We start from the raw sequence: 23955 nt of genomic DNA, 5'->3' as shown, positions 1-23955 counted from the left end.
TATATAAGCAGTGTTGGGGGTTACGCATTACAAGTAATGCGAGTTAAGTAATATTACTTTTCCAAGTAACTAGTAAAGTAACGCATTACTTTTTAATTGACAAGAAAATATCTGAGTTACTTTTTCAAATAACTAACACCAATTTTATTGCTGAAGAGTTGACATTTTTTCTTCTGCGGTCTGCTGTACACACGTAAATTTACTTTTTCCTTTTGTACATACGTAAATTTACTTTTCTCTAAGCCTGAGGCTTTTGGTATGAAAAAGCTTTAGCATTTGCCAAAAATAGAATTTTTTATATTTAAAACGAACAAGCAAGCCCTGCCCAGATTTAAAAAGTAACGCAAAAGTAACGTAACATATTTCCCCAACACTGATGATGAGCTGTTTATCTAGGCTATTAATGGCGGAGTAACAGTTCCAGAACACTAAAATTAGGCAGATTGTATTTGGAAAACACCTAAAATATTACTTTATTACTTACTTTATATATTAATTTACGCTTAGGTATGAATACATGCATAAAACACGACATTAAAATGTCCTAGTTAAAAAATAATAAAATAATATAAGCAGTCATAGCACCATATCGAGCATCCAGGATCGAAACTATATGTGACCCTGGACCACAAAACCAGTCTTAAGTCGCTGGGGTATATTTGTAGCAATAGCCAAAAATACATTGTATGGGTCAAAACTTTTGATTTTTCTTTTATGCCAAAAATCATTAATTGTAAAGATCATGTTCCATGAAGATTTTTTGTAAAATTCCTACTGTAAATATATCAAAATGTAATTTTTGATTTGTAAAATGCATTGTTAAGAACCTAATTTGGACAACTTTAAAGGTGATTTTCTCAGTATTTAGTTTTTTTTGCATCCTCAGATTCCTGATTTTCAAATAGATGTATCTCGGTCAAATATTGTCCTATCCTAACAAACTATGCATCAATAGAAAGCTTATTTATTGAGCTTTCATATGATGTATAAATCTGAGTTTTGTAAAAATTTTACCTTATGACTGGTTTTGTGGTCCAGGGTCACATATATATAATCAATACATTCGATATGGTGCTTTGGCTGCTCTATTTCACCTCGTTTCTGTTATTGTTTATCTATATTTTTTAGCGGAAGGTGCTGCGTAATGAAATTTACGTATTCTTTTAATGAATATTTGTGTCTTTTAGTATTTTATTACTTACTGCATTAGTAAAAGCAATAGGACTCCTTAAGATGCTCTGTTTTGTGAATAAATACACCCTGTGCCTAACAACGCCCCGATAATATTAAATTAACAAATCGTACACTTTTAAAGTATGTCTATTATCCTTATTAAAAGTGACGCTTTGTTCTGTAATTGATCAGCTTTCGTAGTGTAATCAGTAGCGAGACGAACGCAAGAACAGGTGTTGAATGGGCTTTCGTTCCCTCGTCGGGCGTCATATGGGCGTGTGTTGAGGGCAGGACCAGGTGAATCTCTCTGTGAGTCAAATCCTGAATCAAACCCAGAGCAGCCAGCCGGAGCAGATAGTTGGAGCTTTACGAATAGGACCTCACCTGTCTCTGGAGCGGAGACAAAAGCCAAAATGATGCCCGAACCTTTAAAATCGGCTCTGTCCATCGGCGACGTGGAGGACACTTCTCTCGCTCTTCCGTCCGACCGAGACCTGAGATCCGCGGAGCAGCGAGTTCTGGAGCAGGTTCACACTATCAAGAGGAGCAAGTCCAAATACAGCAGCAAAAGCGTGTCCGGACTTACTTCCCCCACCAGTGAGTGCACTTCAGCTCATACCATCCGCGTTTTACACGGAATCAGCATGTTTTTTTTATATGATATGGGAATACCATGCCATTCATCTTCCCTGGACTTCATTTTCAAAAGCGTTCCATATTATTTTCTGTGATACCTTATGGTGAAATCCTGGTAATTTTACAGTTTACACTCAGTTTTTGCATTTACTATACTAAGTACGTAGTATGCACATGGGAAGCTGTTGAAATATGTTTTTTTTTAGCTAGGACATATGTCGTGTTTTATCCATGTACTCATACCTAAACATAAAATAATAAAAAGTAAGTAATAAGTAATATTTTAGGTGTTTTCCAAATACAATCTGGCTAATTTTAGTGTTTTGGAGCTGTTTTACACCATAAATAGCCCAGATGAAGAGCTCCCCATTTGTTTACTGGTAGTATATTTGCATACTGAAGGTTAAAATCAGGTCTTTTTATTTATATAGTCCCTTTATATGTTTATTATTATTAAGAGAGCAAAAGAATTGCACCAAGAAATGTAGAATTAATATTACGCATGTTAAATAGTCAGTTGATTTCTAATCGAAAACGTACTATTAATGGATGTACCGCAATCTAGAGGAAATTTAATACTGTGAAAAGTGAAAATGACCAAATTCTTTGTCTAAAAATCACTATACATTTAAACAAAGGTGTTTAGATTCAGTCATTCAGTCCTATTGAATCATTTCTTTGATTTAAATGAAACAAGGTAATTTAGAAGTACATTACGCATGTTATAAAGTTAATTGATTCCTAATATAAACTATTGAAATATATGTGACCCTGGACCACAAAACCAGTCATAAGGGTCAAATTTTTGAAACTGAGATGTATACATAATCTCAATTTTCCTTTGATGTTTGGCTGGTTAGAATGTGACAATATTTGGCTGAGATACAACTGTATGAAAATCTGGAATCTGAGGGTGCAAAAAAATCTAAACATTGAGAAAATCATCTTTAAGAAGTTCTCCGCAATGCATATTACTAATAAAAAATTAAGTTTGGATATATTTACGCTAGGAAATGTACAAAATATATTCATGGAGCATGAGTTTTACTTAATATCCTAATGTTTTTTGGCATTAAATCGATCATTTCACCCTACACAATGTATGTTTTGCCTTTTGCTACAAATATACCCATACTATACTACTTATGATTGCTTTTGTGGTCTTAAGGTCACATAAAGCTATTAATACTGTGAAAATGATTTGAAACCAAGGTATGTAGTTTAATTCAGGTATGTTAAACCTAGTTGATTTAGAAATGCTTAACGTAGAATAAATAGTTCTTGGTTTCTAATGTAAACTCATACTCATACATGAATAACTCCCTAGGCGATTGAATAAAGTAAAAAGTGAAAACGCTTTTTTAAACTAAGGTATTTGCTTTCATTTTGTCACGTAAAATCATGTTTGACTTGAGATGAGACCGTGAAAAATAACTTTTTTTTTCTCGGCAGACCTGTTTTTAGACGTCTGATCTCTAATTTTGTTAAAAAGAATGATGTGCTAAACTCTGTAAAAAACGTACCTCACTATAATGGTTTGATTTTCATGATTTAGATGTCCCTGAATGCATATTTTATTTGCTCTGTTTTGTCATAATTCAATTGCAGGCCCTGAAAGTGACAGTGTGTTTTACGACTTCAAGTTTTCCCCAAGTGCGTCTCTCAGCGGACCCTCGTTCAACAGAGGAGGAACCATGACAAATGGGGTAAATATCATCAAATGTGCATTTACAAACATTTTGCATGTGTTCACTTGTATATCTTTGTACATCCGTAGGTGTGTGTGTAAATTAATTCTGCATTTCAGTTTCCCACGGTTGGGTGGGTAAAGCACATTTTTTTCATCATTCACTCAAACATTTCTCACTGAGTCATCTTTCAGGATGACAATAGAAACGCGAAATGTCAAATGTCTTTATCTTGGTCTTATAAGCCTGGTTACACATCTTTTGCTCAATTTGAAACCCTATTCTTACAGAAACAACAATAGTCACTAGGATATGAGAGTGGAAAAACAATCCATCAGATGTCAGTGGATGAAAAGCAGTCACTTAACTTCGCATAGTTAGTCTGTAGCGTGTCCATATAGCCCTATACGTTCACTACTACCATACTTGCATTAAAAAAAAAGTTCAGATTTGTTCTTGTTCATGTACATGCAAGAAAAAAAGGCTAAATGAAACCACTCCTCTCCTTCACTTTTTATGACTCATCCCAGTGTTGTATTACCAAACGGCCTGGTTTCTAGGTTTCCTGCCAACCCTTCTTTACATTTGGGTGTATCCGCTGGAATCTTAATGCCGTCTGTGTTTTAAATGGCTTGTTTGGCTTCAGTGGAGCGTGTAATCCAGTTGCACTGTTACTTAATTTTCTATGCTGTTTTTTTAAGTAGGTCCAAAAAACCTTGTTTTGACAATCTGCATTCTGTGTTTTGAATTATGCACACGCATACCTGTATACAAATCAGTCAGTTATTTTCTCACTGTTGCTTCATAGTTTGACTAGATGTTGAGCTACTTTGTTTGCATTTTAATCCATGGACGTGTCTATAGTTATGCTTTCAGGCTAACGCTCTTGTTCAGGCAAAACCCATGGTGTGGATTAAATTATGGGTTCAGAGTTGTTTGCAGTGTGTAATTATAAGATTAAGACGGAAGTATACACAATGTGATAGCACTAGGTAAAATGCACTTCATTTTTGCATTATAAATGAACATATGCATTGCATTTTTTGTTTTTGCATTACAAATTATAATATCAGCATGAAAATTTGACGTTTCTATGTCCAGACTATACAAATGAATGGTGTTTTCAGTCTGATAGCACTAGTTAGAATGCTCTAATTATAAATTATAAAATGCTCAAATTATACATTTAAATTTGCATTCAATTTTTGCATTGAAATATTTGTATCTTAATATAGCACTAGTTAAAATGCTCTGATTTGCATATTATTATAAATTAGTTTTTGCATACATTTTTTTTTGCATTCAGATTTGTAATTATTAATGATAATATTAGCATAAAAAAATGACTTGTTTCTAAATAAAGACCGTCTGACAGCATGAGTTAAAATCTTTATTTTGCATTAAATAATAAATTAAAATGTGCATTAAATTCACAAAAAAAATCAAATTATAAATTGTAAAATTATATTTAAAAATATATATAAATTATTAAAATTTGCATTACATTTTTTGCTTTTCGATTTTTTATTTTTATTTATATCAGTATGAAAATGCAAGTAAAAAATAGACTTGTTTAAATGTCCAGACTATGCTAAATAAAATATTGGGAGTTCTATGATCTATGATGTTTTCAGTGTGTAACTAAAATCTGATAGCACTAGTTAAAATGCTCTGTTTTGCATTTAATTATAAATTAATATTTGCATTTATATATTTTTTGGCATTTATATTTTTTTGCGTTCAGATTTTTAATTAGAAATTATAATATTAACATGAAAATTGGAGTGAAAAATTTACTTGTTTCAAAATATTGACTGACAGCACGAGTTAATTTTGCATTTAATTATAAATTAAAATGTGCATTAAATAAAAAAAGACAAATTACGATATCAACATGAAAACAGTGAAAAATTTTCTTTTTGCATTAAATAATACATTACAATTTGCATTTAATTATTATTTTTTTGCATATACATTTTTTGCATCCAGATATTTTAATTATGAATTATGATATTAGCATGAAAATATAGCCTTTCTATATGATGTTTTCTGTGTATAATTATAGGAGGAGGAATAAGGTATACACTGTCTGATAGCATGAGTTAAAATGCTTTATTTTGCATTTAATTATAAATTAAAATTTGCTTTAAATTTGTATTATCATTTGGATTTTTTAAAATTACAAATTATAATATCAGCTAAAATGGAAAAATTGCTGTTTCTTTTTGCATTTAATAATACATTACAAATTGCATTTCATTTTATTTTGCACATTTTTTTTCGCATCCAGATATTTTAATTACAAATTATGATATCAGCTTTAAAATATATGTCCATGTCTAAACTATGATGTTTTCTGTGTATAATTATAGGATTAGGAATAAAGTGTGCACAGTCTGATAGCATGAGTTAAAATGCTTTATTTTGCTTTTAATTAAAAATGTAAAATTAAATCAACTAAAATTAAAAATGTGCTGTTTCTATTTTCATTTAATTATACATTACAATCTGGATAAATTTTTTGCATGTACTTTTTTTGCATCCAGATTTTTTAAGTACAAATTATGATTTCAGCATGAAAATTTGAGTGAAAATTTTAAGTAAAACGGTCGACTTATTTCCATTTCCAGACTGTGCAAAGGCAAGGCTATGTGCGCCAGACAGCCAACTCTCGCAGCTCCAGCGGTCAGCGGGTGGCCAGCAGCTCAGGCAAGTATGATCGCCCTTTCTACAGCACTACCGGGACCCTCCCAGGCCAAACCCGGACCAGCAACCAACTGTACAACTACCAAGCCACCCGCAGCGCTCCAGACCTTGGGTACCAGTCCACCTCCAACGGAGGCGCCGCCACTTATCGCACCCAAACCAGCAGACAGACCTTTAGCAGGATGCCGACTTCTCAACCTCCCCTGGCTCTCGGTAACGGCACCGCAACCCGGGCGTCTAACGGCAATCAGGTCAGCACCGTGCGGACCGTCAGACGCCCCTCTTCCCTGCAGTCCAACGGAGAATCCAGGATGTCCATGGTCAGGAGCGGACAGGCCAAGGATATCTCTATGTGAGTTTTGCAGTGTTAGTTTACGACGTGTTGATCTGTGGCTGGTCTCTTACTCAATCGTGTGCCCATAGGATGAACGCAGAGAGAATTATGGCCGATATGACGATGCAAGATGCGGTCGAATATCTGTACAGCCTTGATGAGAGCCACCAGCTGCGTGGAGCCGCTTACATCCAGCACAACACCTTCACTGATGACAAGGCCAAGCAAGAGGTCAGTCCATACACTACTATGATTTTACCATGTTTTTTACATGTGCACTATAGAAGTGATGTGTTTTGCGACATTTACCGTGTTATTGACATGGTATTCCTTCAAATATAGTATTTGAATTATATCTAATAACATCATGGTATATTTTTATGACAGTACCAACTTTGGAATGACAGAAAACACCAAAGGGTACAATGGAATTACCATGTATTTTAGACATTGAAATAATACTCTTTTTGGGCATTTACTATGATAGTTCTTTAAATATATCAGAGTACTGTATAACTACTGTAGTATTTAAATTATATACCATAGTACTGAATGAATGACTGGCCAGACTATTCCTATGGTGTTTTTATGATGGTACAGTTTTTAGGCATCTATTATAGAATGTATGTTTTTTGGACATGGTATTCCTTTAAATATAGTATTTGAATTATCGTTAATACCAAAGAGCCATCTAGTAATAACAATGGCCAGAGTATTACCATGGTGTTTCCATAATATATTTTTATGACAATACCATGGTAAAATATCTTTGGAATTATTAAAATTCATGGTATTACCATGTTTTTACATATTGATATAATACATTTTTTGGACATTTACTGTGGTATTTCTTTAAATATATTTTCTATGGATTGCCAAAAATGTACCATGGTATTATAAAAAACTCTTATGCATTATAGAAATTGTGCTTTTTGGACATTTACCATGGTATTCCTTTAAATATAGTACTTGAATTACAGTAAATGCAAAGGTGCCATCTAAAAACAATGGCTAGAGTATTACCATGTTTTTTTCATTGTATATTTTATGACAATACCATGGTACAATATCTTTGGAATGACAAAAGTACCATGTTATAAAACACCAAAGGTTACAGTGGTATTATGTTTTTTAGATTGAAATAATGCTTTTTTTGGACATTTACTATGGTAGTTCTTTAAATATATCAGAGTACTGTATAAATACTGTAGTATTTGAATTATATACCATAGTATTGGAAGAATAGCAGGCCAAAGTATTACCATGGTGTTTCCTAAGTATATTTTTATGATGGAGCAGTTTTTCTGGATTGCCAAAAATGTACTATAGTATTTTATTATTATTTTATTATAAATTTTATTTTATTTTATTGTAGGATGTTGACAATATTTAATTACAGAAGAGTTTTTTAATGTATAATTCAATTTTTATTTTATTTTATTTTTAAATAATTTGTATTATTTTATATACTTTTTATAATTAAAAATATATGCATGTCAGTTTTAGTGAAAATTTATGTTCATTTCAGTACTTTCGCTTATTTAATGCAGTTTTCTTGTCTAATTGTTGTATTTTATGTTAGTTCAGCTTTAGTTCAATTTAAAAAACTTAAAGTAATTATCAGTAATTTTAGTTTCAGTTTAAGTTTCATTATAATCATCTGATTAAAATTATTGTATAATGCAATCACCACAACATCTTCTCTGTCTGTCCTGCGTCACAGGTGCTGGCCCTGAAGGGAATTCCTCCTCTGGTCGGCCTGTTGGGCAGCTCCAGTCCTCAGGTCCAGGAGACAGTGGCCGCCGCCCTGAGGAACGTGGTCTTCAAAAACCAAGCCAACAAAGAGGAAGTGCACCGAAACGGAGGAATCACACAGGCTGTGCAGCTGCTCGGCACTCCCAACACTGAGACACAGAAACACCTGACAGGTGACGACCATCTCTGTTTGCGTCAGGTTCATGTCAACACAACCAGTCAAAGCATGTGACAGGATACTAGTCCACACTACTGTATGCGTGTCCTCCACTTAAAATGCAGCAGTTAACTATATGATGGTTTTTAGCTTAGTTTACATCAGGTGCATAAGTAGTTTTTATAGTAGTTTCTAATTGAATAATAGCCTGCTGAAAATTCAGCATTGCATCACAGAAATAAATTGCATTTTAAAATACATTCAAATAGAAAACAGTTATTTAAGATAACTTATAAATATAGAATTATTAATTGAAACCATTAGCTAATTTTCATTTATGCAGCTTAAAAGGCTAAAAATGAATTAATGCATGCAAAAAAGTTCAGAAGACATGGACTGATGTTAATTTATGCAATTTGAAATCCTAAAAATGCATTAATGCATGCAAAAAAGTTCAGAAGACATGGACTGATATTAATTTATGCAATTTGAAATGCTAGAAATGCATGCAAAATTGTTCAGAAGACATGAACTAATGTTACTTTATGCAATTTGAAATGATAAAATTGCATTAATGCATGCAAAAGTGTTCCAAAGAGATGAACTAATGTCAATGTATGCAATTTAAAATGATACATTTGCATTAATGCATGCAAAAAAGTTCAGAAGACATGAACTGATGTTAATTTATGCTATTTGAAATGCTAGAAATGCATGCAAAATTGTTCAGAAGACATGAACTAATGTTACTTTATGCTATTTAAAATGCTAAAAATACATTAATGCATGCAAAATTGTTCAAAAGACATGAACTAATGTTAATTTATGCAATTTGAAATGATAAAATTGCATTAATGCATGCAAAAAAGTTCAGAAGACATGAACTGATGTTAATTTATGCTATTTGAAATGCTAGAAATGCATGCAAAATTGTTCAGAAGACATGAACTAATGTTACTTTATGCTATTTAAAATGCTAAAAATACATTAATGCATGCAAAATTGTTCAAAAGAAATGAACTAATGTTAATTTATGCAATTTGAAATGATAAAATTGCATTAATGCATGCAAAAAAGTTCAGAAGACATGAACTGATGTTAATTTATGCTATTTGAAATGCTAGAAATGCATGCAAAATTGTTCAGAAGACATGAACTAATGTTACTTTATGCAATTTAAAATGCTAAAAATACATTAATGCATGCAAAATTGTTCAAAAGACATGAACTTATGTTAATTTATGCAATTTAAAATGCTAAAAATGTATTAATGCATGCAAAAAAGTTCAGAAGACATGAACTAATGTTAATTAATTTATGTTATTTGAAATGCTAAAAATGCAGTAGTATATGTAGAAATGAACTAGATTACCTACCTCTACTATAACCAAAAATACTAGGTTATGAATTACTCTACCTAGATTAATAAAGGCTATAAAATTATTCAATAAAATGAAAATAATATTGCTCTTTGTTAGTTTATGATACTGAATGCATTAGCTGACATTAATAAATTGAACCTATTTGTAAAATGTCGTAACCATAAATAATGCTTTTCATCAAATGAATCAATTTTGAATCAATATTTCATTTCGTAGGATAATTTTTAGGTTTTTAGATTTTTAGGTTTTAATAGCACATAGTAGTTTTTCTATTTTTCTAATTTATTCACAGGAATAAGTTACTTTATTATAAAATGTATTTAAAGACAAAACGCATATGTTAAATTGTAATAATATTTTACAACATTACTATTTTTACTGTATTTTTTTTATCAAATAAATGCAGCCTCTGTAAACATAAAACTTCTTTGAAAACACTTTTAAATGGTAGTTTTTCCATCTCAAGCTTTCTATTGGATTATGTTCGTATCAAGCTGATCTGTGTTGGTTTTCTGTGTTCGTAGGTCTCCTGTGGAACCTCTCCTCTGCGGATAACCTTAAGCCGGATCTGCTCCGCACCGCGCTGCCCGCGCTCACCGAGAAAGTCATACAGCCGTTTTCAACAAGTACAGACGATAACTCCAGCACCAGCCTGGCACCAGAGGTCTTCGACAACGCCACGGCATGCCTACGGTAACCTCACACGCGCTGCGCTCTGTTCTGACAGCTGTATGTGATGTAAACAAGGCTAACGTCAGCACTGACTCCGCTCATAATACTACTATTGTTGCTGGAGCTTGTTTGACGCTGGCCATATTTTCATCAATAAGCTGTTCAAATATTTTATCTGCATTCGTATTGACTTTGGCACACCTACAGACCACCTAGAGCCTGATGTCTGGTGGAAACAAAACTGTAAATCACTTTATTAAATTGGCAAGCTCTAAACTGATTGCCTGGCATTATGCACAGTACCTTTTAGGTGCATTTTATTTCTAAAATTAAAACTGCGAGCTATTCTGAGGGTGGTAAAGTTCGCCGGGTTGCTTAACTTAGGGCAAGACGCTACAGGCAAACCATTGTTTTTTTCATGTACTGGTCAATTTTGAGATTCTGGGCTATTTTGTTTTCATAACATGACTTCTTTCAGACTAGTGGAAAGAACAGGTTTATTTTTTAACACTTTGTCAAGTAGTGTTGGTCGGTTGTTTTTATGTCCACTTTAGCAGCACTTACAAACAACAAACTTTACAGTTTTAATTAATAATTAATATATTAATATTACAGAAGTGTTTGTTCATGCATAATTCACCTTTTATTTTATTTTATTATAGGCTGTTGACAATATTTTATTACAGAAGAGTTTTTTAGTGTATAATTCATCTGTTATTTTTATTAGATTTTATTTTAGGCTGTGGATAATATTCTATTATAGAAAAGTTTGTTAATGTATAATTCGATGGTTATTTTATTTTTTATTTTATTATAGACTGTTAATAATATTTTATTACAGAATAGTTTGTTAATGTATAATTCATCTCTTATTTTTATTTTATTTTATTTTAGGCTGTTGACAATATTTTATTATAGAAAAGTTTGTTAATGCATTTTTTATTTTATTTTATTTTATTTTATGAATTTAATTTGATAACGTTTTCTGATTTAGTGAGTAATAAAAAGGACATATCCAAAATCCCGTCTGTAAAAACCTTAAGGTTCAACTAAATTTGAACCTGGCTTTTTTAATGTTCAGATTTCTGTTCATAAATTTAATGTTTAAACTTAACTTATCAGAAAACATTAATACATTAATACATTTAATACTTCAATTAATGGTACATTAATCAACAAAATTGTGTGATTTAACTGTGATTAATCAAGTGGGAAAGTATAGTGATATCCATTTTTTTTGTTACCATTTTTTCATTTGTCTTGCCTCTAGTTAGTTTTAAAGAGAAAGTTCAGTCAAAAATGAAAATTCTGTCATTGTTTAGTTTACTCACCTGTTCCAAACATCTTTCAAAAGAAGATATTTTGAAGAATGTTGGTAACCAAACAGCTGCCAGTAGCCATTGACTTTCATAATATGTTGTTTTCCATACTATGGAAGTCAATGACTACCCACATTCTTCAAATCATCATTTTTGGTGCAGAAGAAAGAAACTCGTACAGGTTTGGAACAACTTTAGTTTTTTAGTCTTTTTTGTCAGTTCACATGTCAATCATAAGATATTTCCTGCATAAGTGGGTGGTTCTTGGCCAGAATGAGCTGCAGTGTTGAACTAGCTGTGCAATATTGATATAAAGCATATTTACATCACATGACTGTGCTTGTAAAAGTAATTGGCCACAGTTTTTGTAGGCTCAGATTGTCAAGTTAGCATTCAAACATTACAACTCACTTCTGTCTTCAGGTTGTTTGTTGCTTTTGTGAATTCTGAGATCAAGTTGAAAGCAAAAACACAATATGACCGTTTCTCCTATTTGTCAACAGCAACCTGAGCGCCTCCAAACTGGCGAACCGACAAGCCATGCGCAACTCCAAAGGCCTCATCGACTCGCTCATGCGCTACATGGAGAACTGCGTAAATGCCGGGACGTATGACAACCAGGTAAACGTCTGGTGATTATATGAGAAAGTGATGGAAAACCTGGAAATGTTAAGGAATAGTGCCTGGAAAGAGTGATATTTGCTTCTGCTGCTTTGTTTAAACTTCAGTATTAAGGTCTAAATGACTCTTTAAAGCGTCATTTAAAGATTTTAACGCGTGTAAAGTTGGAAAAGTCAAAAAGTGTGGGAACCCTGCATTAGTATTTTCTCTATAATTGTGCAGTGAAAAAAATTTAAGATGCCATGAGATCTCAATATTTTTTTTTCCTAAGCAAGCATCTTTATATACTGGGTGGGGAATGTTGGTGTGGCACTGATGATTTAAAGGTGTTTTGATTAAGTTATTATGTAGAGGTGCCCGAATCGTTAAAACTCCCTGAAGGAAAGCGTGTATGAACACAAGGCGTTTCCAGCAGCTAAATTCAGTCAGTCAAACTCTATTGTTGTGGCTAGAAAAAACCCTGCATTACTCACTTTTAATTGACGGACAGATTCGATCAGAACCTCACGAGCATGTTTCAACATCTGCTTTCGGTTTTACTGGATTTCCAGACAATTAGTGCATGTCAATTTCCTACACAAACATGGCCACTTAGAACAAACTTGCACATACTTTAAAATCTGGTTGCACATGGCACTTGACACTTAAATTATATATATATATATATATATATATATATATATATATATATATATATATATATATATATATATATATAGATGGATAGATAGATAGATAGATAGATAGATAGATAGATAGATAGATAGATAGATAGATAGATAGATAGATAGATAGATATGGGATGTATATATTGGGATCAGTAAGATTTTTTATGTTTTAAAAAAAATTATAATATTATGAAATATTATTCCAATTCAAAATAACAGTTTTTTTATTTTAATATACTTTAAAATATAATTTATTCCTGTGATGCAAAGCTGAATTTTCATCAGCCATTACCCCAGTCTTGAGTGTCACATGATCCTTTAGAAATCTTTCTAATATACTGATTTATTACTTTATCAGCATATTAGGATGATTTTTGAAGGATCACCTGACACTGAATACTGAATTAATGATGCTGAAAATATAGCTTTGCATCACAGGAATAAATAATATTTTAAATTATATTAAAATAGAAAACCACTATATTAAATTGCATTAACATTACACAATATTACAAATTTTTTTCTGTATTTTTAATCAGATAAAAGTCTCCTTCAAAAAGCATTAAAAATCTTACTGATTCTGCAGTGTGTGTACATATATACATATATATAAAAAATTATATATATACAAATATGTGTTTATTTGTAATACATTTTATTGATCTACAATATAATTTTCGAAGTCAGGCTATATATATATATATATATATATATATATATAAGATCATAAATTATTTTTTTTATATTTTTTATTTTTTTATATTTATAAATATAATGTATTACAAATACATATAAATATGTAATAAAAACTTAATAAACACATTTAAATATTTAATAAAAAAATTTACTTGAAAAACTTGGCATGTTCCCTTTTGCTTTGTGTTAATTTTATTTGCTGTTCCCAATTTCTTTTAAATATTGATTTATTTTTACACCATTTTAATTTTTGCAGTTTACCTGAATCATCCTGTGGTGTTACTAATGCAATTTTAAAAGCAAATGTTGCATGTAAGCCCTCAATTAATGCATAATAACTATACAATAGCAATAAAAATGTTGATTAAAATACTTTCTCATAATATTGGTTATGTGTTGTTGTTTTGCAGTCATTGGAGAACTGTGTCTGCATTCTGCACAACCTCACCTACCAGCTGGAGACAGAGATGCCGTCTCTCTTCACTAAAATAAATGCTCTGGCCAGTCACGCTCGCAATCGCTCCAGTTCATCTGATGCCGGTCCGATCGGCTGCTTCAGCTCCCAGAGCCAAAAACTGCAGCAGGAGGTTTGTGGTTTTATGCCTCACTGAAACCTGTATTTCACCGTTTGACTCCTATCTTAATATATATCAGTGGAACTGTAATCTACTTCAGAAAACACTCAGATATTACCATGGTAAATGTACAGAAAGCATTGCATTACTATGGAAGCGCTGTCCTTCATGTTGTGGTGTTTGGTTGTGTTGCAGAGTGGCTTTGACTATCCAGTGATGGAGGACAACAATCCTAAAGGTACCAGCTGGCTCTTCCACTCCAAAGCCCTGCAGATGTACCTCAATCTGTTGAGCTCCAGCGAAAGAGACGCCACACTTGAGGCCAGCTGTGGAGCGCTCCAGAACCTCACAGCCAATGACGGCATAGTAAGACATCAATCAGTCTGTTTTGGCATGCACTTGGTCATAGGTTGGATGCAGAGAAAATTTTAGATATTTAAAAGAATAATAATAATAGTAATTTATTTTATTTTACTTATGCACCTGTTCATGGGTTGGACTCAAGGAAAATCAAGGATTAAATTTTATTGTATTGTGATATATTTTTAAATAATAATGTTTTATATATTAAAAATTATTTTATTTTATAGAATGTTGCTGTTAATGGGTTGTATTTAAAAAAATAAAAATAAAAATAAAATTGCAAATAATAATGGTTTACATATTAAGCTTCATTTAATTAAATTACATTTTTTGCATGCACCTGTTCATGGGTTGGAAGAAAAGCAAGGATTTTATTTCATCATGCTAATTATTTAGATTAATTATTAGTTTTATATATTAAGCGTTGTTTATTTATTATTTTTTATTATTTTATTTATTGAGCTGAATGAAAAATAGTTTTTGTTTTTTTTACAATTTTATTGTATTGTAGTATATATATATATATATATATATATACTTATAATGTTTTATATATTTAGAAAAAATTAAGATCTTATTTTACTTTATTTATTTTTATAGATGCACCTGTTAAAGGACAGTATAATTTTTTTTTATAAAATATATTTTAGCACATTGAGATATACATTTTAAATAATAATAGGTTATATATTAAGCTTAATTTAATTTAAATATTTTTTTAACATGCATGTCTTTATGGGTTGGACTTAAACATTGTATTTTATTTCATTATAATAATTGGTATATATATATATACTTAAAAATTTGTATATTTATAATTTTAAAATGTAATATTTTATTTATTAATTTTTTTAGCAGTATAAAATACATTTTATATTGAGATATACATTTTAAATAATAATGAGTTATATATTAAGCTTAATTTAATTGAAATACATTTTTAGCATGCATCTCTATGGGTTGCACTCAAACATTTTATTTAATTTCATGATGATAATTATTATGATTAAATCACATTTGCTATATTAAACATAAACATTAAACATTAGATTTTTTGCAGAAAATTCCAGATAAATCAGTGTGTCTTATTTTCCAGGTATCGAATGTGTTGAGTCACACAATCGTCCAGAAGCTCAACGGTCTTAAGTACATCAGTCCGTTGTTGCAGTCGCCCAATGCTGCTCTACAGAACAGCGCAATCGCTCTGCTTGGGAATCTATCCAGATCTAATCGTACAAACAAAACCATGGGTAAGCCAGTGTGTGCCATCACTCAAGCATAAGACAACTTAACTTTCTAGTGTTGTTGTTTGAAGGAATAGCATAATGGTTAACGATCTGTGAGTTTCTCTGTTTTGACTGGTTGTTTTTGTAAAACTTCCGATTGCGTCGTATTGAATTCTGTATGCTTTAGTATTGTTTTTGACTCAGCAGTGTGGTGTTTTTAATGTAGCATGTGATTTGCGGTTATTCTGATGACTGTTTTTGTTCGTGAAGCTCGTCAGACTCTTCCGCAGCTGGTCGGTTTTCTGAACTCAGGGCTCGCGAAGAGCGACTCCTCGCCTGAATACGACAGCACCATGGCTACAGCTCTCCACAGCGCACACTCAATGATGAAGGCCGACCCTGATATGATCAAGGGTCTGCTCAACAACGGCCTGATCAACTCCCTCAACAACCTGAGTCTCAATCAAATGTGAGTGTGCACTGCTTAGTGTTCATTCACGTGCTAATTCTTGAAATATGAATCAGACTACTTTTAAGAATGCAAAAGAAGGTGCTTCAGCTTGTTTTGTATTTTTGTAGCACGCATTGTTTCAAAGAAACAGCTGAGGAAAACTAAAAAACTAAAGAAGAAAACAAAAATAAAAAATAACTTATAAGAAATTATAAGAATTTATAAAAACATTATTATGAGCAATATTTCTATCTATTTTGTTTTTAAAAAATATTTCATTTATTTATTTTTATATGCTAAATGTGTCATTTCTTGTACTGTATCAGAGGTCTGCCAAAGTCCAGCACTGCAGCAGGAGTTCTTCTTCACAGTCTGTGGTCGGAAAAGAATATTCAGAGTTTCCTTAAAAAGGTAAGATTGCAAGCATAACCAATATTGGCTAGAAAGATTTTGCTAATACAATAAAACTGCTTGGAATTGAAAATAAAGTTCTTTAGTGCTTCTTTGGAGGAGAGAATGCATATCAAGAAAAGGTTATTGATGCTTCAGATCAGTGTTTTGGTTTGTTGATTTATTTATATAGTGCTTTATACAATGCAGATTGTTTTAAAGTAGCTTCACATTGATAAACACAAACAAAAAACAGTGTAAATGTTTTAAAAGTCTTCAATTATGAAAGAAAAATGTTGTTATTTTTGAAAATAATTTAGCTGTAGGCAGCTCTTCAGCAGACAATAGTCTCTTTTTTTTAAATAATTAATCAAATATTATTGTTAATGAATTATTAATCATTTATTACTTATTATTAAATTCATAATTAATACAATTATTTAATTCATTTTATAAATATTGAGAAAATTATTTTATAATTATCTGATCTATTTTTTACAACACACATTGTTTCAAGTGAGCTGAACAGAACTGAACAGATAAAGAATAAAAAGAAAATAAAAAATAATGTATCTTTAATCTATTTTAATTAATATATATATATATATTTCTTATTCTATTTTATATGCATTTTCAATGCCAAATATTTATATTAAAATAATAATAAATAATTAATTTTAATTCAAAATAATTAATTAATTAATTAATTAATTTTAGAAATATTGAGAAAAAAAGTATTTTATAAATATCTGATCTATTTTTTATTCACAAACTTTATTTTTTTCCAAGCCAAGTGTTTGTCATTTCAGACACACATTGTTCCAAAGCAGCTAAAGAAATCAGAAAAATAAAGAATAAAAATAAACTAAAAAAAATAATGTAGAAGAAATTGTAATTGTTGAATTCATAGTAACATTAATATAAGCAATACTTTTATATTTTTTTTAATGAAAAAAAAATTCTATTTTATTCATATTTTAATGCCAAATACTTAACATTACAATTAATTAAATAATTTAATTTATGTATTTTATCAATATCTGATAATCAAAGCAGCTGAAGAAAGCAGAAAAATAAAGAATAAAACGATAATAATGAAATTATATAATATTAATATAATATATAATATAATATAATATTATATAATAATAAGAAATTAAGAATTTATAATAGCATTATTATGAGCAATACTTTTATCTTTTTTTTAAATATATATATATATATCTTTTTATTCTATTTTATATGTACTTATGACTGCCAAATACTTTGTTATTAAAATTATAAATAATAATTAATAAAATAATTTAATTAATTTATTTTATAAAATAAAAAATATAAATTATATAATTAAAATATATATTTTATAATTATTTAAAATTACAAAATGTTTTTTTCCAAGCCAAGTGTTTATCATTTGAACTTTTAGCAGCTCTACAGAAGATAATAGTATAATTATTCAGCTTAAGTCCTTTAATGTTGATTTAATTCAGTTAGAGTCTTGATCGATTTCAGTTCAGTTAAAATGTTATTCTATTTTTATTCAGTAACACTTTACAATAAGGTTCATTAGTTAAACATTAGTTAATGTATTAACTAACATGAACTAACCATGAGCAGTACATTTGTTAGTGTATTTACTAATCTTTATTAACGTTAGTTAACGGAAATACAGTTGTTCATTGTTTGTTCATGTTAGTTCACACTGCATTAACTAATGTTAACACGATTTTAATAATGTATTAGTAAATGTTAAAATTAACATTAACAACGATTAATAAATGCTGTATAAGTGCAGTTCATTATATGTTAACTAATGTGGTTAACTAATGTTAACTAAAGAACCGTATCGTAAAGTGTTACCTTTTATTCTACTTAATTTTTTTTTAAATGCCAAATGTTTCTCATTTGTGACCCTGGACCACAAAACCAGTCTTAAGTAGCACACATTTGTAGCAATAGCCAAAAATACATTGTATGGGTCAAAATTATCGATTTTTCTTTTATGCCAAAAATCATTAGCATATTAAGTAAAGATCATGTTCTATGAAGATATTTTGTAAATTTTCTACCATAAATATATAAAAACTTGATTTTTGATTAGTAATATGCATTGCTAAGAACTTCATTTGGACAACTTTAAAGGCGATTTTCTCAATATTTAGATTTTTTTGCACCCTCAGATTCCAGGTTTTCAAATAGTTGTATCTCAGACAAACATTGTCATATTTTAACAAACAATGTATCAATGGAAAGCTTATTTACTCAGCTTTCAGATGGCGTAAGAATCTCAATATTGACAAATTTACACTTATGACTGGTTTTGTGGTCCAGGGTCACATTTTAGCTTTACAGGGTTTCCGCGGGGTCTTAAAAAGTCTTAAAAAGTCTAAAATTTAAAAATCAAAATTTTAGGCCTTAAAAAGTCTTAAATTCGCTGTTCTAGGTCTTAAATAATTTTACACAGGTCTTATTTTTCCGATGTCCATGTAATGCTACCTCTAATGCTCATTTAAATTCTCTTTTTGTTGTTTCCGTGGTGTTGTAGTTCTTTATTTCACTATTCCAAATATAATTTGATGAATTTAAACTACAAATGAGACCAGCATGCAATAGCCAATCAGCTTTCTGTTATTGGCGCGAGTCTCTCTCGGATTGTACCGCAGAAGTCAAATGGATTTAATTTTTTAACTATGAGGAAGTGCAAGTTTAGCGATACTGGGCTTGGAAAAACTGAATATAGGGCTTGGCTAAGGCCAGTTGCTAACAACTGTAGATTTTTTTCTCCCTCTGTGGAAGTTACTGCGTCTTCAGACAGAATCGCAGTATTTATATAACATGTCTAATATATATATTTATAAATCAATAAATGTATTTAAAACATTAATCTCACTTTTAATTTTGCAGTGTAAATTATGTAATCTCACTGCTAACAGCCATTTAGAATTTATTGATAAATTCATAAAATAAATTTCAAAGGTACGCATACATTTCAAAAGTAAAAAAAAAAAATCGCTTCAGAATTTTTTTTTTTTACATCAGATATTTTTAGTGGTACTTTTATGGGGATATTTTGTGTGGAATATTATCTGCTGATATGGAAAGTTCACTGTATATCGTAGTAATAAATTTAATTTATGACAGCCATGAAATTTTGCTTGCTTTTTACATTAAACACATTAAATATCACATATGCATGTAATATAATATCTATTTCCATTACAGGTTTAGGTCTTAAATTTCATATAAGGTGGTATTAAAAAGGTCTTAAAAAGTCTTAAATTTCACTTGTTCATATCTGCAGAAACCCTGCTTTAAGACGACAACAGTGACTATATTATACTATACAATATTATTTTAATTACTATTGTGACTATATAACTTTATTCAACTCAAGTTAATGTTGATTCAATTCAGTTAGATAACTGTTGCAAAGTTAGTCAGGGCATTTACATAAATAAATGAATAAATCTTACTAAAATATTACCAGTCTTTTAAACTGCAGTTACACAAGCCAAAAGCAACAGTGACAAAGAAAAACACATTTTTGTTACCTTTATGTTACCTCACATGTTGGGTGTGAATATATAATAAAACACAACTGTTTCTCCTTCAAAACAGCTGGTGATTTAACCTGAAGACAGTGTAAATATCTGCGTATCAGATGTCTCATTCCTGAGGCTGCTTGTGGGAAATGACTGTGTGTAATTTAGAAAGTGTGTGTGTGTGTGTGTGTGTGTGTGTGTGTGTGTGTGTGTGTGTGTGTACACCTGGTATTCATCACGTTGTGGGGACCAAATGTCCCCACAAGGATAGGAATACCAGTAGATTTTGACCTTGTGGGGACATTTCTCAGGTCCCCATGAGGAAACAGGCTTATAAATCATGCACAATGAGTTTTTTTGAGGAAGTAAAAGTGTGCACAATCTCCTGTGAGGGCTAGGTTTAGGTGTAGGGTAGGTGTAGGGCCATAGAAATTACGGTTTGTACAGTATAAAAACCATTACGCCTATGGAATGTCCCCATAAAACATGTAAACCCAACATGTGTGTGTGTGTGTGTGTGTGTGTGTGTGTGTGTGTGTGTGTGTGTCGGGCGGTTAAGGATTTTGGGTGTGGTGCGTAGAACTAGCCGTGAGGTGTGTGCGAATGCTTACAGGTGAAAAGCAGCCACACCTCACCACACCGACCCCGCAGTCGTGGCGGAGAAGGGCGGCTTTGTTTGTGTGTCTAGATGACCTGAAGAATCCAACCTCACTGGTTTCACTCAGTGATCGGACTCAGATAATGTCATTCTAGCTGTCTTTACATAAACATATATCAGCCGTGAGGTCATGTTTACTTGTGTTTAATATTGAGTTAAATATCTAACATGTGTGTTTGTGTGTTTATCTTGCAGCAAGGCATGAATAAGAAGTCCTTTGTGAATGACATTACGTCGGCAGCTTTCAAATCTCTCCATGTGGTCGACTAAGAAGCACTTTACAAGAAAAAAACACAAACATTTTAATAGCATTGCATTTTAAGTTTGGCTAAGTATTGCAGAAGAAATGGTAAGAATGTGCTTTTATTTCTTTTGGGGCAGTAGATGCTTTTTGTAACAATGCATATGAACTGCAATAACGAAAACACGATTTTTACTTTTTGTTTCCTATTTCTCAAGACCGTAGTATTTTCATTAAGATTAAGATTTTATATGCGATGTATGTGAGTTTATGAGAGTGTTCCAGGTTGATTGTGCAGGTGTAAGATGTTTTATATTATACTGTATGATATATATCAGACATTATGAATATATAATACAAGTATGTCAGTCAGTCAATGAGTAATATTTCTAGTAAGTTGCGTTGGCTCATTTTGATGTTTGCTCATTGTTACAAATTTTGTGGTTGTTGTGTCAAGGGTGTGGATCAATTTGTATGTTTCAGCTCACAGCGACTTTAAGCAAAGTTTCAATAAAGTTTTAAACAGCACTAGTCTGTGTCATATTTACTCTTAAATATTCATAACCTTAAGGCCAGAAGACAAACACTGGGACAAAGCAAAGCATATGCTGTTAGTCTGACAACTAATTTATTCTAATATATGTGAACCTGGACCACAAAACCATCTTAATATAATATCAATGTTTCTTTTATGCCAAAAATCATTAGGATATTAAGTAAAGATCCTGTTCCATGAAGATAGTTTTTAAATATCCTAGCGTAAATATATCAAAGCTTAATTTTTGGTTAGTAATATGCATTGCTAAGAACTTAATTTGGACAACTTTAAAGGTGATTTTTCTCAATATTCAGATTTGTTTTGCCTTAGATTCAAAGCTTATTCAGCTTTCAGATGATGTATAAATCTCAGTTTCAAACAATTGACATTTATGACTAGTTTTGTGGTTCAGGGTCACATATATTTAAATAGTTTATATTAGGGATCAATTAACTTTATAACATGCGTAATGTAATTCTAAATGAACTTGTTTTATTCAAGTCAAAGAAATGATTAAATATGACTGAATAAATCCAAGTTCCAACCATAAATATATCAAAACTTATTTTTTGATTAGTAATATGCATTGCTAAGAATTTCATTTGGACAACTTTAAAGGTGATTTTCTCAATATTTTGATTTTTTTGCACACTCAGATTCTAGATTTTCAAATATAGTCCTATCCTAACAAACCATACATCAATGGAAAGCTTATTTATTCTTATTAATTCCTTCATGACTGGTTTTGTGGTCCAGGGTCAGGGTCTTTCATAAAGATTTACAGTTATGCTTGCAATTCCCTGAAAATGCATGCAATGTTTTTATATTTCAATTATATCTTTACTTTCATGTTATGCATTATGATTAATTAACATTAAATCAAGATAATGCAATCATAAATAAAAGTTGTAAACATCAAGGCACTTTGCATATAATGACATGCATAAATATTAAAAACATTAAAAAGAGTCTTTGCTTTCAAATGATCATATTTGATGAATGGGTTTTTTTTTATTAGTCACTTTAAAACCAACTTTCATCAAAACCAGTTTCATCTGTCATTCAGACAGCTGTTTTTATTCTTTGTAGCGCTTCAGAAAACGTTAAATAAGGATCAGACTGTATATAATTATATTAAAGCATCAATTTTATTTTATGCCAAAAATCATTAGGATTTTAAGTAAAGATCATGCTCCATCAATATGTTTTGTAAATTTCCAACCGTAAATCAAAACTTAATTTTTGATTAGTAATATGCATTGCTAAGCACTTTATATGGACAACTTTTAAAGTGATTTTCTCAATATTTCGATTTTTTTTTTTGCACCCTCACATTCCAGATTTTCAAAGAGGCCAAATATAGCTTATTTATTCAGCTTTCAGATGATGTATACATCGAAATAAAAAAATAAAATAAAAAGTACCCTTATTACTGGTTTTGTGGTCCAGTGTCAGGGTCTTTCGTAAAGATATACAGTCATGCTTGCAATTCTCTGAAAATGCAATGTTTTTAGATTTCAATTATATCTTTACTTTCACTTTATGTATTATGATTAATTAACATAAAATCAAGATAATGCAATCATAAATGAAAGCTGTAAACATCAAGACACTTTGCATATAATGACATGCATAAAATCAACATTAAAAGAGTCTTTGCTTTCAAATGATCATATTTGATAAATGTGTTTTTATTATTAGTCACTTTAAAAGCAACTTCAGTTTCATCTGTCATTCAGACAGCTGTTTTTATTCTCTGTAGCGCTTCAGAAAACATTAAATAAGAGGATCAGAATGTATATAATTATATTAAAGCATATTATTTATGCAAACATCAGTGCTGGTGTCTTCCCAAAGTTGCTTTATTTTCGCAGTCTTTTAAATTATCATGTGTTTTTTTTATGTCACTTTAAAACTAAAACCAGTTTCATCTGTCATTCAGACAGCTGTTTTTATTCTCTGTAGCACTTCAGAAAACATTAAATAAGAGGATCAGAATGTATATAATTATAATAAAAGAATATTATTTATGCAAGTGTGACCCTGGACCACAAAACCAGTCTTAAGTAACATATTATGGGTCAAAATTATCAAATTTTTTTATGCCAAAAATCATTAGGATTTCAAGTACAGATCATGTTCCATGAATATGCTTTGTTAATTT

General features: G+C 30.8%; 1 protein-coding gene across 1 annotated transcript; it reads left to right on the top strand.

Annotated features, from left to right (window-relative positions):
• Positions 1-1489: 1489 nt before the first annotated feature.
• Positions 1490-21781, top strand: LOC141346959 (plakophilin-1-like). The gene is made up of 13 exons (XM_073851928.1): positions 1490-1770; positions 3418-3515; positions 6128-6555; positions 6627-6768; positions 8261-8465; positions 10356-10524; positions 12326-12443; positions 14218-14394; positions 14578-14748; positions 15842-15995; positions 16242-16440; positions 16749-16833; positions 21208-21781. Exons 1-13 carry the CDS (start codon positions 1587-1589, stop codon positions 21280-21282), a joined length of 2205 nt encoding a protein of 734 aa, XP_073708029.1. The 5' UTR covers positions 1490-1586; the 3' UTR covers positions 21283-21781.
• Positions 21782-23955: the final 2174 nt, after the last annotated feature.

Source organism: Garra rufa, chromosome 12 (assembly GCF_049309525.1).
Source record: "Garra rufa chromosome 12, GarRuf1.0, whole genome shotgun sequence".
NCBI lineage: Eukaryota > Metazoa > Chordata > Actinopteri > Cypriniformes > Cyprinidae > Garra > Garra rufa.
The sequence above is the reverse complement of the archived record's forward strand: the minus strand, read 5'-3'. Positions and strand labels throughout refer to the sequence as shown.